At 36.4% G+C, this 17,222-nt stretch overlaps 1 protein-coding gene across 2 annotated transcripts; it reads right to left on the reverse strand.

The window, feature by feature from the left end:
* Positions 1–169: 169 nt before the first annotated feature.
* Positions 170–16,429, reverse strand: MTHFD1_1 (C-1-tetrahydrofolate synthase, cytoplasmic). Of its 2 annotated transcripts, none has more exons than XM_051215108.1 (7): positions 13,432–16,429; positions 13,317–13,396; positions 9,577–9,690; positions 9,480–9,539; positions 6,523–6,599; positions 4,571–4,953; positions 170–3,131 (listed from the first exon to the last, which is right to left on the reverse strand). In XM_051215108.1, exons 1-7 carry the CDS (start codon positions 13,472–13,474, stop codon positions 2,884–2,886), a joined length of 1,005 nt encoding a protein of 334 aa, XP_051068288.1. In that variant the 5' UTR covers positions 13,475–16,429; the 3' UTR covers positions 170–2,883. The 2 variants fall into 2 exon arrangements, with proteins under 2 accessions (XP_051068288.1, XP_051068289.1); XM_051215109.1 differs by having other exon boundaries at positions 2,538–3,131; positions 9,480–9,690; positions 13,432–13,489; positions 15,942–16,120.
* Between the last annotated feature and the right edge of the window lie 793 nt (positions 16,430–17,222).

A 17,222-nucleotide genomic window follows, 5' to 3' on the forward strand; every position in this document is an offset into this window, starting at 1 on the left:
AAATAGCTGTCTACGCAAGATACTCAACATCCATTGGCCGGATACCATCAGCAATAGCCTTCTGTGGGAGAGAACAAACCAACTTCCAGCTGAAGAAGAAATCAGGAAAAGACGATGGAAATGGATAGGACATACATTACGCAAATCGTCAAACTGCATCACGAGGCAAGCTCTAACTTGGAATCCTGAAGGGAAGCGGAAAAGAGGAAGGCCAAAGAACACATTACGTCGGATAATAGAAGCAGATATGAAAAGGATGAATTACAACTGGAAGGAGCTGGAAAGGATTGCTCAGGACAGGGTTGGATGGAGAATGCTGGTGAGCGGCCTATGCTCCTTCACGAGGAGTAACAGGCGTAAGTAAGTAAGTAAGTACTTCCGTCACGTTGACTGTATCCTTTCAACAAGTGCAAACTATTACTTGAGCCACTTAAAATGTATGTACAACAGTTACACAAAAATTGTCATTTGAATTAAGGTTCGACTAAAGTATTGGCTAAACATACCGTTACTGAGTAAAAGGGACATCAATTTTCGAAAAATGCTTCCAAACGTTAGATGGGAAAAAAACAATTCTGTAAATATGCCACGTGACCTATATAAATATGTTTAGTGTAAACTTGAATGACCTAAATTATTATTTTTCAAATAATGTCTTAAAACAATCCGAAAAATGTAGATTGAGGAATTACCGGTGTAGGTGTTAAACCGAGGATTATTAGTTAAAATGAAAAGTTCACGCGTTGACGACTACTTTTCATTGCTTTGTGATGCACATCAAGTTTGATTATTTCCTGTGATCTCTGCTTTATTTAAAGGATAAATTTTTGTTAGTAGCATTTAATACGTGCTTGACGATATAGTGTGACACACTTTTCGATTATTTTACCAAACTAATATTGTGACTCAACAGTCACAGAAATTGACGAGTCTTAATTCTTCTATTGCTCACGGCCCATCCATTAAATAGAATGGATGTAGTGACTGGGAAATAGACCTATACATTGTTGAACTACTAGGATTCATACCATACATCACACAAGAAGAATGGTGAAAATTCTAAACGCAATTAGATAGTAAGATTTTCTCTAAAAGTGCAACAACGGTTTTCGTACTAGGAGTGCAACATTTATGTAACTTACGACAGCTTAATAGCATGTGACAAAATAGAATGGGAACCTTTACTTTATTTCGTAGTTTAACTAAATTACACGACCAGTTATTCTCCATCGGTAGATGTTTTAAATTAGGGAATGAACCACCACGAATCATGAACATGCTTTATAAGTGACAGTGAGATTTATTGGTGATAATACCAATAAAATATTTAACAAAACATCTAGTGAAATATCCAGGAACATACTGTATGAAGATTACGTCCTTAAATTAATTTGTGTGCATAAATAGTAAGATACTAATCTCAGACATTTATGTCCGTATATCAGTCTACATTCTTGTGTTGAGCCATTCTAGTCAACTGAGTTAATAGCCAACTCGAGCAAACAGGTTCTGAAACACCATAGCTTGATTAGCCATAAAAATGTCAACTTCTTAATTTGACTATTCATTCAAAACAATCTTCAAGGTCCAATCGCACCAAGTTAACGGACTTTGTTAAGTCGATTTCAGATACGTGAATCACCGATGAAGTTCAATTTTAAACCCGATTTTATTTTACAAAAGTGAAATATATATATTCAGATCTGACAGTAAATTATTTTACTGTATCATTTGATCTACCTGATTGCTTTCAGCCAGTATCAAGAAATATGTATTGTCTTATTCCCACTTTTCATTTGTTACTATGTTTTCGATACTGTTCTATACCCAGTACTTATCTGTTTCAACGTCAATGTCATGATGGCCACCAACTTAACCGAGGGATACGAAATTTTTCATTGGTTACAAATGTTTATAAATTCAGGTCTGGATTTAAAACTGCACATTCACAAAAACCCTTGAAATTGCCCAGTTGGGTTTAGTCTTTAATATTTAAGAGTAATAAAGACCCTCACAATGAATAAAAAACATCATATTCGTTCGCTAATGAATGAATGGTTACTTTTCAAGAGTCATTATTCCTGATATTATTCTGAGATGCTATGTGGTTGAAGGTAGTCAACAGGAAACTCTGGAACCAGGTTTCGTGCCATTTGACACTCGTTATTACGAAGTACCTGCAATCTTTAGGGAACTGCTGCTACCTGTGGGATTTTAACCTGCATCCCCTAGATTTGCATTCTGAGATGTTACCACTGACCTATTTCGGTCACGACATCCGACCACATAACATCTCACCATAGTCAAGTCACACTAATGTTCATACGGTAACCTGGTCAACAGAATTCGATCAACACTAAACGCTTATACAAACAAGATATTGATCACTATTGATTGATCGGCCAATTGTAATTATTCTTTAATTTCCTTGTGGCTACTAAGTTTTGCACAAATTCGAACGTCAGAGTCACACAGCCAACACCTGAAAATATGATACATATTAACAGAAATAATTCATAATGAAAACTGAACCGATATACATAAAATATGATGTTTTTATTTCATATGAACAACAAGAACTGTATGTTTTATTATGTAGTTGGGTTATTTTACATTATACATCACAAGATGCTAATTGCACGAAGTTAAAATACTCACTTAAAAGTAATAATAATTGAGTATACAAATAAGTAACATAAAGTTTAATATCTCTTTCGCCTATATTACGATTAGCAAAAGGCTAATGAATATAAGTTAGTAGAAACAATTTACAATAAATGTATGGTGTATATTCTGTTCAAGATAATTGAATAAGTACAGAATATATTTAACTAAAAAACAATATCCATTGATTAAATTAACTAAGACAGCTATCATCTTTTTTTATGTAGACACTTTTCTATCGACAAGCTCTTTAGATAGGATATCGTTTTCACAATAATTTGGACAAGAACATATGGAATTATTTAACCCTACAGACCATTTAGCACTATTCACAGTATTACGAAATAACATAGCGATTGAAACTGGACCAACACCACCTGGAACTGGTGTAATCCATTTTGCGTTTTCTATAGCTGTTTCAAATTCTACATCACCGACACATCGTGATTTGTTTGGATTTTGAGGATCTGTTTAAACGGAAATAACAATAATTGTAATGATAAATATGTATATTTATATAACGTTGCTTAAAATGTTCGGTTTCAGATCATTCAGTAGAATTAGTGAACCTGTAAACAAACAAATTCTGATGATAACAGTTTAGTAGTACAAGTTTTCTGCTTCCATCCAATATGTTACAGGTTCAAACTTCGCCCTCCATTACTCTGGTTTGGCTTGCTGGGTAATATTACCAGCCCTCATACAAACAGTTTGCTCAAAGCTTAGTACATAAATTCTTGCATTCAGTAAAGGAGTTACACTAATAATTGACGAATTAAATTTGATAATGATTAGTCTGAACCAAACCATAGTTGCTATCTTGACACCGTGGTAGGGGGTTACATATCGTAATGATCTATTCGACATATATTGCACGAAACAACCCTTTATGACTTACCATACCAAGCAGGTAGATCGGGGAACGGCAAGACTAAAAGTGGTAACTTAGGTTAAGAGGGAGAAGCTATTCTTCTAACCTTACACGGATGTGGTTGCTGCAAGGTGTTTCCCTCAAACAAACAGAATCTCCAGAGATACTGTATTGAATGAGAACACAAGTGGGGACAACCAAATGTATTTCAGCACAAAATCTCTTGGTAAAATCTGAGAATCATACAGTAAATACTTCATTTGCAAAATATTAATCAATCGTCTCAGACTTCACTGCTCCTTCATTTCCACACCAATTATTCTCTGTTCTCGTTCTCTTTTCTTTGATCTTCTTAACCTTCTGTCACCAGGCAATTTACCTTCGATTGATGATACAGTAGCATACACCACAATACCATCCCCAATAAAGAGAGGAGGTTAGAAAAGGTAGACCCTAAAATGTCACACCTCACACTACCCAGAGAATTTCTGAATCCAGTGATAAGGCCTTTTGATGTACGGAACTAACACATCAAAATCTGACCACAAAGTGGTCGTATGTGGCTGGCCTCAAGTAGTTGTCTCTTGGTCTCTGTGGTTACGCTTTCAGGTAGCTAAATTAACTACTAAGACAGATTCCTTTTTAGATCACCCATGGAAAATTATTCTTTCATGACGTAGGCAACCGGGAAATGACAAACCGTCCCCATACCACTGATAGCAAACCATACATACCACAGTTTACGTCCTTCAAGTTATTACAAGTACATCAATAACCAATGTATAACATATTCTTCCTGAATCATTTTCTCGTGCACACCACCAATCCACCATGTCCATCACATATTCGAGTTGTACAAGTTAGAACGAAAAACCGTCAGTTCAAATTGCCATACTTCAGTAGCAGTTCAGTGAACGTAAATTAACAAGCATGAAAGTAATGGTATTGAAATTATAGGTAATTATTCAGTTACGTGAAAACTTGTTTACAAAAAGACATATTAAGGCTTAAAACAACAGATTCAATTCCACTTACCATTCAGAACAGAATAGCCGCAATCAATTACCAATGCTCCTGGTCTAATCCATTCACCCTTTATTAATCTTGGATGTCCAACTGCTGAGATGACAACATCACCTCGCTTAATTTCTTCGTTAATATTATTTGACTGTATATGACATTGTATAACTGTTGCACCGCACGACCGTGACAACAAGTCCGCTGTGGGTGCTCCAACAAGACGACCACCACCAATGATTACACAGCGTGAACCAATTATAGGAAAATTTACATGACGAACAAAAGCATAACATGCGGCTGCTGTACAAGGTATATGAACATGCTGTTGTTTTACGTTTTCACAGTGAGGACATAGTATATCCCCACGACTTAATACAGCTGTATTATAAGCATTTAGACTAAAGGTAAAGAACAAGCAGAAAAATTGCTACGAAGATAAGTGTCTATAAAAGGTATGATATGCTTTAAGGCACAAGGAAATTATCAGTGAGTCTTTAAGACTAACTGAATAAAAATATAGTTGCCTTAAAACTACGCGGAATTTAGGCCTATAAATTTTTTAAAAACTATCGTACAGATTGGAATATGTAGCGATAAAGTGAACATCCGTAACGTAAGTGATGTTCGTTGGCAAGCATATATCAACTAATGATAAATGTGATTTGATGTATTTCCTTTGATACCAACAAAAACAAGCACTGAAGATTATTTAAAAATTAAACATCAACTACTAAGAACATTAAAAATTGTAATATAAAAAGAAAACGTATGAGCAAATAACCTACCGGCCTACCGATTGAATTAAAAATTAATAAAGCTATGCAGTCACAAATGTTTTTGCCAACCTGAGTACATATTTCAGAAACATATAGCCCACCCAATAATGGACCAGTCTTGTTTAAATGTCACGTTATTCATTCGAAATATACCGCAAAAAGACATGACTTGGCAAAGAAATATGTAGATACCCGATCGATTTGACAACATTCTCACTCAAAAAAGGTAACTGGAGAGCCACAAAAATATGAGCAGTTTTTGTCTGCATTTTGTCAGGTTGAGGTTCTCAAAACACAGAATAACTGCAGACTCTGGATGGAAAGGTTTAAAATCTGTTGTAGGGACATAAACGAATATTATGATTATCATGCTTCATATCTAGATGCTGACTTAGTTTTGAATAATAACGTGGTAATCGAACCACGTAATTAATAATATATCATTCTATACCTACTTATTGATTATCACAAGGTTGTACTTACGTATTTTCCATTTGACTAATTGTACCAACATACTTCTAAACCCTACTTTCGTTTTAGTTTATATTCCCTGATCGTTAAGTTTATGAAAATTTCATTCCAAATGAGGACTTATCAACGCACTCATTCGACCACATATGAAGTTGAGTAAGCACGGCATTGTTATCAATTTCAAAGGTTTTTATTTCATTGTTGTTAATATTCCAAATGGAATTTCATTATTCTTTGACAGCAAATGAGGTCTTACGCCGAATGGAATTACATCCAACTAATGATGCCTAGCAGGGTGAAATGTGAGTCCAGGATTCTGTTGCTTGATAGTTTCTAAAATATCATCAACTTCTAAATAAAGATACCCATTTTAGAAAGTTCATGCTACAACAATGAGCGAATTTATCCCTTAATATCAACAATAGGAAACTACAAACCATAGCACGTAGTAAGCAATGAGGGGTAGTTTCAATTACAAAGATAATATATCATCTCAGTGTCAAACAAATAATGATAACCTGTTTAATTATACAAAGTTATTTTGTAAAATGTTCAGAAGAGTTATTTTGAATGTAATTAAAAATGAATGGACATTAACTTCTTCAACAAATCTAAACCCAACTGACGTTTAACACTATTCCCGATTACTGATAAAAAGAAAATAGCGGAAAAAAACTTAACGGTATACAAAGAGAATAAGTGGATAAATAAATAACGTACCCTTCAACATCCTTGAGAGTAGCAACAGCATTCAGTGAATTAGTAACATTAATATTTGAATCGGAATCAAACGGTAACTTCAAAAAAGGAAAGAAACATAGAAATGAAATGTGAACACAATTTTAATGATCGATTTAGTGCACTAGAATTGGTTTTGATTAGAATTTAAACGCCCTTACAATAAAAATACTTTAATAGATCACAACTAAACAAATTATTTCCTAATGGTTATGTGATGACTGGTTTGGTGAATTGTGACTAACCAAAAATGAATAACTTTTATACTAAGATACTATTTTTATGCTTAGGAAATTTTTCTAGCAAAGCTTGTCAGAAGTAAATGTAGACATTGTTAAAAGCTCTATCCCTTTTTGGAAAGGGAAAATCCCACCAGTCAATAGAACACAGGATGAAACACGTCTGATGCTTAACGTACATCAGTGTTCACATAAAAATATGTAGGTGCATAATTCGTAACAGAGTAAACAAAGAATATACGCAGGCATGGAAATATACTGAAAAGTAGAAACAAGAGTTAAAAACGAAAAGCAAATAATGTGAAAATGATCAGGATTTAAATAAGAATAAGGAATGAATACACCTATGCCACTGACTCACGTCACTTAAGGGACCCCGAATTCTATTATTACAGAATAAGGATAGGTATAATAAAACGCTAAGATAAATATCATTAAACAGGAGTCCCATCTATAAGATACCTACCTACACAACAACCTAGTGCTTTTGTATCATTATTCTCGGCAACTACCAATCTAAATCTCCTTAAGCCAACAGGACATATCGGGGTAGACAATGATTTGGGAATTTTAACATATGATCTCCACAACTTCAAAATATCCATTAACTTACGAAACATTTATACATAAAACTTTAACATTACTTACTTAGTAGTCACAGAACATACAATTATTTTGAAGTGCATGTGGTACATCGACGATCTATGACATCTATTAGATAGACTAAGTTAAATATGCTTTTCTTATTCACGTTGAAAATTCATCAGTCACTGCCTCACTAAGGTTGGTTCAACTTTTTAAGTACTCACGTACTTTATATTCTAATTTTAAGACAAATTATATTATTTTTATCAAGTGTCGTGTGCCAGATATTTTTTTATTTATTGTCATTTTATTCTTTATTCTTAGACTCACTCAAGACGTTGATGACAATATACTATATGTAACAGTTTTTGAATTTCGTACACTTTGGGTAGATTACAGTAATTTCATGTGAGCAATATATTTTTTAAATGTACGGCTAAATATCGTTGAACTCATTAGTTTTTTTTTTGTAGAACGAAACCGAATAACAATGGTGAAAGTATACATTTATGCCCAGTAAAATACCTTAACTTAAACAGCAGTCACAAATAGGTAATTAACTAACACATTTGGGGACAGATATAATTCATCTAAACATACAGTTAGTCCCTGGTTATTCAGACTTATTATGTTAACTAAATTTGGTGAGGAAACGTAAATTTTTCTCTTGAATAATAAGTCGGTATATAGGGTTGCAGAAATTTTGGGTGCTCGAGCAATAATTTCAGTACCCTGCTCGTACAGTTAACCACTGAACGGTTGTTTTCAAACATAGTTTTAAAATCCCAAATGTTTTTGTAATATGGCTTATTAACTAGTTTGTATTAGACGTTATCTCCCTTCCAAACATCTTTCAACGCTATACACTGCTTCGGATTATGGCAAAACAAGCAAGACTGAAGAAGTACTTTATCATGGCACTGTGTTTCGACAAGTCTGTCAAATATAGGCAACTTACAATGAGATTAACAATCTACGAAGTTGATTTTTTTATTGGAAAATGTTTTGAGTCTAGTGGAGAAGCTGTATTGAAAAGGAAGGCTAAATTAAAGCTAACATGTCAGTACATAGAAACCCCAAATACTAGTGCGCAAGTCACCAAACCAAACAAGGCCCAGGCTAAAATATCTGCCAGTAAATCGGAAATGTCACAAAAGTCGTATATGGTTAATCGGTCAGACAGAAAGTTTGTAATTTGGCAAGTATCTGCATTTATCCACCGATGCATATGTGCGCCTGGTCCTATGTTGTAGCTGACTGACCCTATCTACATTCACACAATATCAGCATAAAAAGATATAAGTATACAGGTGAATAAGAAATTAGTAGAAGTACCGGCGCTAGTGAAAAATATAAAGTATGGACAATATGATCAGAGAAAGAATTAATTGACGGAATAAAATGGGTAAAATAATTCTGAAGCTAATTGTGTAAGGGAGGACAAAAAATAAATGAATCTGTGATGTTGAGACCACTTCTAAGCCACGTCACCCAGTCTCCAATTCATAATTACGATGGTTGTGCGGATCCCAACCACGTAATATGGCTGAGACCAATAGTCAATGACTTTGCATACTGATGTCACGTTTTGGTTTGGTCACTCATAGCCTTCTACTTTCATGTCGGCCAAAATAGAGCATTGAGGTAAGTAGTAGTCGAGGATACGAAAAGCACATCCCAAACAACTCACTCAATAAAGACTTACAATCATATCAACAAATTCGACATCTTAATACCCTGAGCCTAACCTCAGCAATGTTTACTCAGTGGTTTCAACATATAAGAAAAATGATTCGGATACATCTCTGATTCAGTAACAATGGTCAACAAGCATCTTATACTCTTACCTTATGGGCCACGCATCACAAACAGAAGTTAAGAGAAAAATGTTAAGTAGTATACTCATTTGTTAGTTACGTGATGGTTATTTAGTCCACACCATAGGTAAAACAAGGTGACAAAAGCCAAGCAAGCCTTCTGAATTTGGACCGACATTTTGTTAAACACTAACCCAATATGGCTGATGAGACTTCAAATATAAGCTAAGTGGTCAATGGGCCCAACTATTTTACTGCTGGTTTAAGTAACAATTGGAATCATAGTTAAATAACTTACTTGTAAAGTGATACCGTGCACTGATGAATCAGAATTCAACTTATAAACGTAATCTAAAAGCTTTATTATCATCAACTTCTTTGTTAATCTATCTTACCACTGACTCAGGTATATGTGATGGAAATCGCATGTGAGACAAAAGTATGCCATACTTTTCTGCAAATTTGGATTTTTGCGTTATGTACAACTTTGACTGAGGTAGATTACCAACCTGCATATAGAAAAATCATATGGAATAAAAAGACAAATTACAGGAACGAAACACGGTGAGAGAAGCAAAGAAAGTGAAACAGTATTTTCTCCCTAGAAAGAACACGAGGATTGTTTTTGCTTACCAAGCCATAAATCAGAGACTAATTCATCTTTAAAAACGACGAGCAACTGTTTTGGGAAAAACTAACGCACAACAGGATTTCCAAGTTGTGAAAACAATAGATTACCGATAACATGAACGACTTTTACACTGGTTAAACCTTGCGAACGACGTTCAGCACTGGTGAAAAATTTATTATTTACTTATTTGAACACATAAATATTGGTACAAAGGGGCACCAAATACATATGCGCCACATAAATCATTCGATTTGTGTGAGGGCTGGGATACTGCCCGGGTGCCCAGACCGAAGCAGGTGGTTTTCTTAGGGGGCCACTCCCCGAGCCTTCGACCTGAATGTCTGATCCACAAGGCAGTGGAGCATCGTAAGGAGATGCAGTCCCATGGTAACCGGTGACCAACGATTGGTTCATACGCCATTTAATCCCTCAGGATCCTGGAGCCCATGTGCGCCATTGTTTTGAAATCCGGTTAAAGCGCCGGATATTCGCTTTTCGTCCTCTCATTTTCGTAAACAACACCCCCGCCACGAGAAGGCAGTGAGTAGGACTTCCTGGCAGTGGCTGTATACGCGTGGCCGTGTGACAGCATTTCGAGAGGGAGGGTGGGCCCACCCCACTCTCGGCCATACCAGGGCACTTGGGGGCCCATCCCTAATATCCAAATAAAAATGGATTCTCCGCATTTCTATGACTTTCAAAACATATCTTTCAATCACAAACAATCTAGGTTACCAATGTTGAGTTTTTATTTATTTGCCTTTTTTTCTTTATTAGTTGTCTTGTCCAAATTGTTTTTGGTCTGTCAATCTTCTTTTTAGTCAATTCATTTTCCGAAGTGTTACCTACTTTTGGTGTTTACTTGCGTAAAGTTTGTGAAGATGCACCTCACCTCATCCACTTTGTCACGTACTACAATAGTTTACGAGCAATCATCCCGATAATAGATGTCGTTATAGCTAGCTTACCGTGCATGGATGCTATGTGTTGTTACTTATCAGGTAAATAAACTGCTATATCGAGTGTACTTTTTCCTACCTTTTATACACAGCGTAATTTTTTGTAGTTTTAAAACTGCTCCACCGTATGCTTACAGAGAAATATTATTGTCTAGGCTGAAATTTTGATGTGATGCCAAAGCTCGGGAAAGTAAAGCTAAATTTAGGAAAAATAATTTCTTTCTTCCAATATTCACTCACTGTTCATACTTTCTAGATCCACATATCCTTCCTTCTTTAATACACATTGCTTGTGGTTGTCAAAAACAAAAGTCTGAACTACCTTTGGTTCGTGGAATTTTGGCCGATTTAAATGTATTATATAAAGATATCATCAAATCAATCAGTTCATGTTTAGAAGTAAGATAAAGAATTTTTTTATTTTCAAACTTAAATTATTAATTCCATCTTAATTTTAAGTAGAAAATTAAATTCATAATATGAGTCATTGGGAAGAAAACAGTTCAGCTAAATTGTAACTTCTTAGTGAAGATAATGCTAGTTTGAACCGTCTTTCCTCTGGTTGTAAACGAAGTTAGTGTTTTTCTGTATACATGAACTTCAGAACTAGATTTATTTAATTATTATTTATTTGAACACATAAATATTGGTGCAAAGGGGCACCAAACACATATGCGCCACACAAGTCACTTGATTTGTGTGTGGGCTGTGGTACTGCCCGGGTGCGCAGACCGAAGCAGGTGATTTTCTTAGGGGGCCTCACTCGGAGCCTTCGACCTAAAGGTCTGATCCACAAGACAATGGAGCAACATCAGAAGATGCAGTTGCGTGGTAGCCGGTGACCAACAATTGGTTCACACGCCATTTTTACCTCAGGATCCTCGAGCCCATGTGCACCATTGGTTTGGAATCAGGGTTTCCCAACTCCATTAGGTGGATTCTCCATATCCACCAACCCAGTTAAAGCGCTGGACATTCACTTTTCGTCCTCTCAATTTCGTAAAGAACACCCTTGCCACGAGAAGGCAGTGAGTAGGACTTCCCTGGCAGTGGCTGTATACGTGTGGCCATGTGAGAGCATTTCGAAACGGAGAGCTAACTCCCCACCCTGAGCCGTACCAGGGCATTTGGGGGCTACTAGTGACAAACCACTGGAGAGTCAGAACGCCATGGAAATATAGGCTTCGAGTAAACTAACAGCGTTGTAACACAATTAAATACATTCATAACTGATCACTTATCAGGTATTCGACGCACCCAACGAGGCTTTTTTATGCAATTGTTTTGATATGAAAGGAAGTCTTCTTGAGTTCCGTATCTGATATTTATAACTGCCAATCAACACATTCAGGGTTTACGATGTACGCGCATCTCAACTAACTTTATGAGTAAGCATCAGCTATTGCTTAAAAACATGAACCTGTGTGATGGAAAGTGAAGTACTGTAAACTGGTTACCTTGAAAGTGACACTTTTGAACTATCTTATTTGATTGAGCAATAAAAAACTATAATTATGAATTGTAAGGATACAATATATGATAAATACAATGGGGTCTGATTTAACAGCTATCAGGATTATCTCTAGTGGTTGGGCACTGACAAACAGTGAAATTGATTAAAATCTAATAATAACACTAACTTTGCAGATGACAAAAGTGGTTGCAACATCAAATAATTTAAAAAGGAGCTATAAGATTCTCCAGAGACGCACTTGTTATCAGTTGTGGATAAATCCTTGGTGTAACTAACATAAGTACGGTGCAGTGTGGCGCTCGAAAAGTTACCACATACTTGGGCACAAACTTAGATATCGATCAGTTGATTTCATTCTCGAAACCTCGAAAATCATGTTAACCTTAACATTCAAGTACATTGAAATTCAGGTCGAAAAAATTAAATTTTCTTAACGTAATCAATACTTCAATTAACGCTTAAGTGCTTACAAAAGCTGAATTGATCGTAAGCACAAGTGTATAGTATAGTAGGTCACCAAACAACAGATGTGGCTTATAGTCTAGTGAATTACCCAGTACGTTAGCAATCACTTTTACGGTTTATTTCTTTTTACACTAATGACCGGTCATCAGTTAACTAGATTCAGTCGTAATGCAGATAAATCGACCGTAGGGTTAAACTTTGAAGTGTCGACAAAGTATAGAAAGACTTAGAAAACATCATAGTTACGTTTATCTAAGTAATTCCATGAAACGGACTATTATAGTTATTAGGCAAAGAAAACGTTACTCAAGGTAAGAGAACCGCATGTATAAAACTATATATTTTAAATGTGACAGCCACAAACGAATCCTGAGGCTAATCATATAAATCACAAACTTTAATGCGACTAAGTTGTAGGGTTTTAACAGGAACAGTAATAACCCAGTAAGTTATAGATGTTTTGCAGATGGCGGTAGCATGAATCCAAGCATGTGATATTAACAGTTGCGATGCGTCCAGTTAAGGAAGTAGTCAATAAGCTACAAGCATCTGTTAAATTACAACGCATTGCGGAGACTAAAACGATAAAAGACCCAGGAAACTTACTTCAATAACGACCAATTTGGGAGAAATGTTGAAGTTTGATTTTAAATAAGCCACATCCGATCTAATTTTTTGACCAATAACTGAAATGATGAGCACAAAATTAGTGTAGTTATACCTTGGGCAATTTGTTGGCCACACAATGTTATTCCCTTAGACATTATAGAGATTGGATTCTAAAATAAAAACCGAAGAAATCACACTATTCAACATCACCATCAGAATCAAGGTATTCTACAAAAAGACGTTGATACATTGCACAAACGTCGAGTCAGAACTTTTCGGAAGATCAACAGAAGTTCAAGTGGCATTCAACCTCTATTTCAAAATATATATAATAAAGTTCCTCTAAAACTAGTATAAAGATCATTAATGCGCGCCATATTAAAAGGACAGTGGTATTTTGCCTCGCTCAGTTAATTTTATTGTTGTAATCGTTTATTCCGCATCAAGACTACTGTTTTCATCCTCGCTACGTATATTCCAGTCAACGTAATCGCTAAAAGTTTCGATTTTCTCGAAAATAACTCGAAAATGTACTTTTCGAGTACATTGGTTTTCATGAATTGGTTTACACTTTTGGATCTTATACTTCTTTTGTGATCATCATATTTTTGTCTCTGGGTATTTTGTATGTTTAGTTTCTTGTGAAAACCTATGATTAATGACCGGACAGTGCAAAAAAGTAGTTGCCAACGCCCAGTTTATTGGTACCCTGGGGACAGTGGTATCAGGTGTTTCGAATGGTTTGGAATGGGATAGAAGCTTTCGCTTAACGGGCTTCCGTATCTAGTAGCAGTGGATCACCGATACCTCCAGACAGGAACCTAGGTATATTACCATGAGGAAAAAGAAATTGGTGAATCATAGTAAGATACTAACCTTAGTCTTTAAGAACATATCAGGTTTCCTCTTGAAGGACTCCTGGGAAGTCGCTTGGACTAGCTGAGCCGTCAGCGAAATCCAGCATTTGATTACTCTTAGGGAGTAGGTGTATCTACAGTCCACTCTGTTTTGTTGTCTCCAGTTCCTGAGTGTTACCCCCTAAGTTTGTGTTGGAACTAAACTTTAGGTATTTAAAGGGATGTCCAAAAGTACTTAGGATGCTGTAGGTCATTAGAACGTCACCAGTTATACGCCTGAACTCGGGTGGGTAAAGGATCGGTGACTGGAGGTGCTCTTCATAAGGCTTGAATTTGAGTCCCCGACCTGATTTCGTGGATCGCCGTTGGATACGTTCGTGTGTTCTTATACTTTTTGACTGAGGGAGAAAATATTACACTCCCATGCCATGAGATCGAATAAAACTGTTTAAGGTTAATTGAAAATTTCTTCCCTCGAACTGCCTAAAAATGCGCTTTAGTGATACCAGCGTAAGGTTTGCTCGGAAGGCATTTACGTCGCAGATCATGGGATACCAACACTCAAGGGTTTTTTTCCAACTTGAAATACCTCTAGAGGGGAGTAACCTAAGTTGTATTCGCAGTCTGTAAAACGTCTCAGATGTATTACTTTGTGCTTTGAAATGTTAAAGGTAAGTCTGCTGTTGTCTGCCCAACTTTGAAGTCGAGTCAGATCCTTTTGATACGACAGTTTATTGTGTGCTCTTCAGAGTTTTACGCTATCAGTGAAAAGTAATCAATCTAACGATACCTACTGTGGAAGATCGTTTACATAAATCAAGGAAAGAAGAGGTCCTAGTACTGAACCTTGGGGGACCCCAGTACGACACAGCATAGCCTGAAAGTGAAGTTAACCCTGACATTAAAATGTCGATTTCTAGATATGAAGTGAGCCAATCAAACAAACGTGGTTTGATATCTAATCGTTTCAGCTTATTGACAAAATATATATGGTTGGCCTTATCGAAAGCTGTTGAGAAGTCAAGGTGCGATTAGTGCAATAGATGGTACTACGACGTTTTCACGAATCTAACGCCCGCGACTTTCAAACAGCTTAGTAAAGCAAGTGTAATCGAGACACATTAAATGGTACCAGTTTAGTCATTACACAAATTTACGTGAAGTTACCTCAAATAAGCTCCGAGACGGGTGACCTACATGGACCAGAGGAGGACGGATCGACATCAAAGTCTTAGAAATATAAGCTCAAGAGAGGGTTTCTTCTGTCTCTCGCCCTAGGTCTGTTTACAGCTGGAAAAACAACAATCTAATCACCCAGGTCCTCGACAATCCTCCAGGATCTTACGACATGTAGCGCGACTGTGATCACTACTCCAATGAGAGCTGATGAAAAGGAATAAATCAATAGCCTGAAATGACACAATGTTGCCAAAGAATAGCTAGTCCTACAAACAGCAGCTCATAAACTGGATGCTATTTAAATTTGACAGGTCATTTTTTATCGATTCAAGCTAAATGAGGGCTCAGAACTCTCTTTGAGCATGAAATCGAGTTGATAAAGTATCTACCAGACCAGATCAGGAAATCTCTAGTCATCTTGCTAAAGGTATGGTGACTAAGTACTTAAATGTACTTGAGGACAGAGTCAAACCTGGCTTCTAAAATTAGTACCTCACTCTCTCAATGTAAGGGACTTGATACTACATAAAGGATATAAAATAGAGGGGTCATAGGTTTTGACAGAAAAGACTTGCCTCTCACTGACCGTATAAAAATATGAGAAGCTGATATGAACTAAAACTAAGGTAAGACGCTGTTTAGAATGACGTTCTAAGTGAAGATTCTCGGCTGATGAGGCTTTGACGGAGAACGATGCCTAAGCCAATTCGTGTGCAGCACGAACACATTCTTAAGGTCATAGTTCACACCGAGCGCTCTACAAATCTATTTTATAACAACTATAAACTTTAAAAGTTGTATTGCATAAGTACTTAGCACGACCAGAATTCTAACACAACTATGCTGAAATTGGATCTGGTGTTGATGATGTCACAGGTATTCAGTGTTTGACAACGCTTCTAACAGTAACACCTAATATATTTCGTTCCCGCCCAGAGAAATCAAAAGACAGAGTCGAGGAGATCGGAAGAGTATATTTGACGATGACCAATATATCGGAATTCTCTGATCTAATCTGGCTAGCGATTGCGGTTGATGTTGAGCACGGCGTTACCACACGTGATCTGGTGCGGATGCCTGACCGAGCGCCTTCAGCTAGATGAGTCCACTAAAACATATGGTCAGCATCCAATGTCGAAAACTTACAGTGCTATTTATTTTGGGGATTTATTTACCGCTACAGATCACTCCCCCTCTAGTGGGGCAGTGACGACCCTAAGACGTGGCCAGCCAGAAGTTTAAAACCAACGAGTTTGTTGTTGGTAAACACTCTTCTGATAGCTTACTAAGTGTAGCAGCGTCTGGTCGTCTTTCCTTACTATATGGGACCGAGGTACAACATAGTATAAAAAGAAAGAGTTACAACGAAAATTTCGACTCCTCGTAAACTGCATCGTTCTTTTCCAGTCGTCGTGGAAAAGAAAAAAATGTAAGTGCATGTCGAAATACACTCGTATGTGCGTAAAAACACAATGTCGGCGAAAAAATGGAAAATATACTCAAGTACACGTAATAGCGTTAAAAAATTTTTTGTTTTAAAAATAACAATATAAATATATAGGCATATTAAAATTGTTTTTTTAAATATATTATATATCGTAAGAAGAAAGATCGAAATAATATAAAATGTCGAGTAGTGCCTTACGTGCAGTAGTCGTTTAAATGTTCTGGAAATCTTACTCTTCTTCCAGAACGCGTCGTTTTAGGTATATTTTCAGATACATTCGGAGTATCATCGCTAGTGTTGGTTGTCGGTTGAGGAATTATAAGTGTCGGAGTCGTGTTGTGCGATTGTACCGAAGGAAAGTCGACGTGAGTAGGATTTCCTTCTAAATACGCTGCTTTTAAGCGATCGATGCTGATGCTA

The sequence above is a fragment of the Schistosoma haematobium genome, chromosome 2 (genome assembly GCF_000699445.3).
Source record: "Schistosoma haematobium chromosome 2, whole genome shotgun sequence".
NCBI classification, from domain to species: Eukaryota; Metazoa; Platyhelminthes; class Trematoda; order Strigeidida; family Schistosomatidae; genus Schistosoma; species Schistosoma haematobium.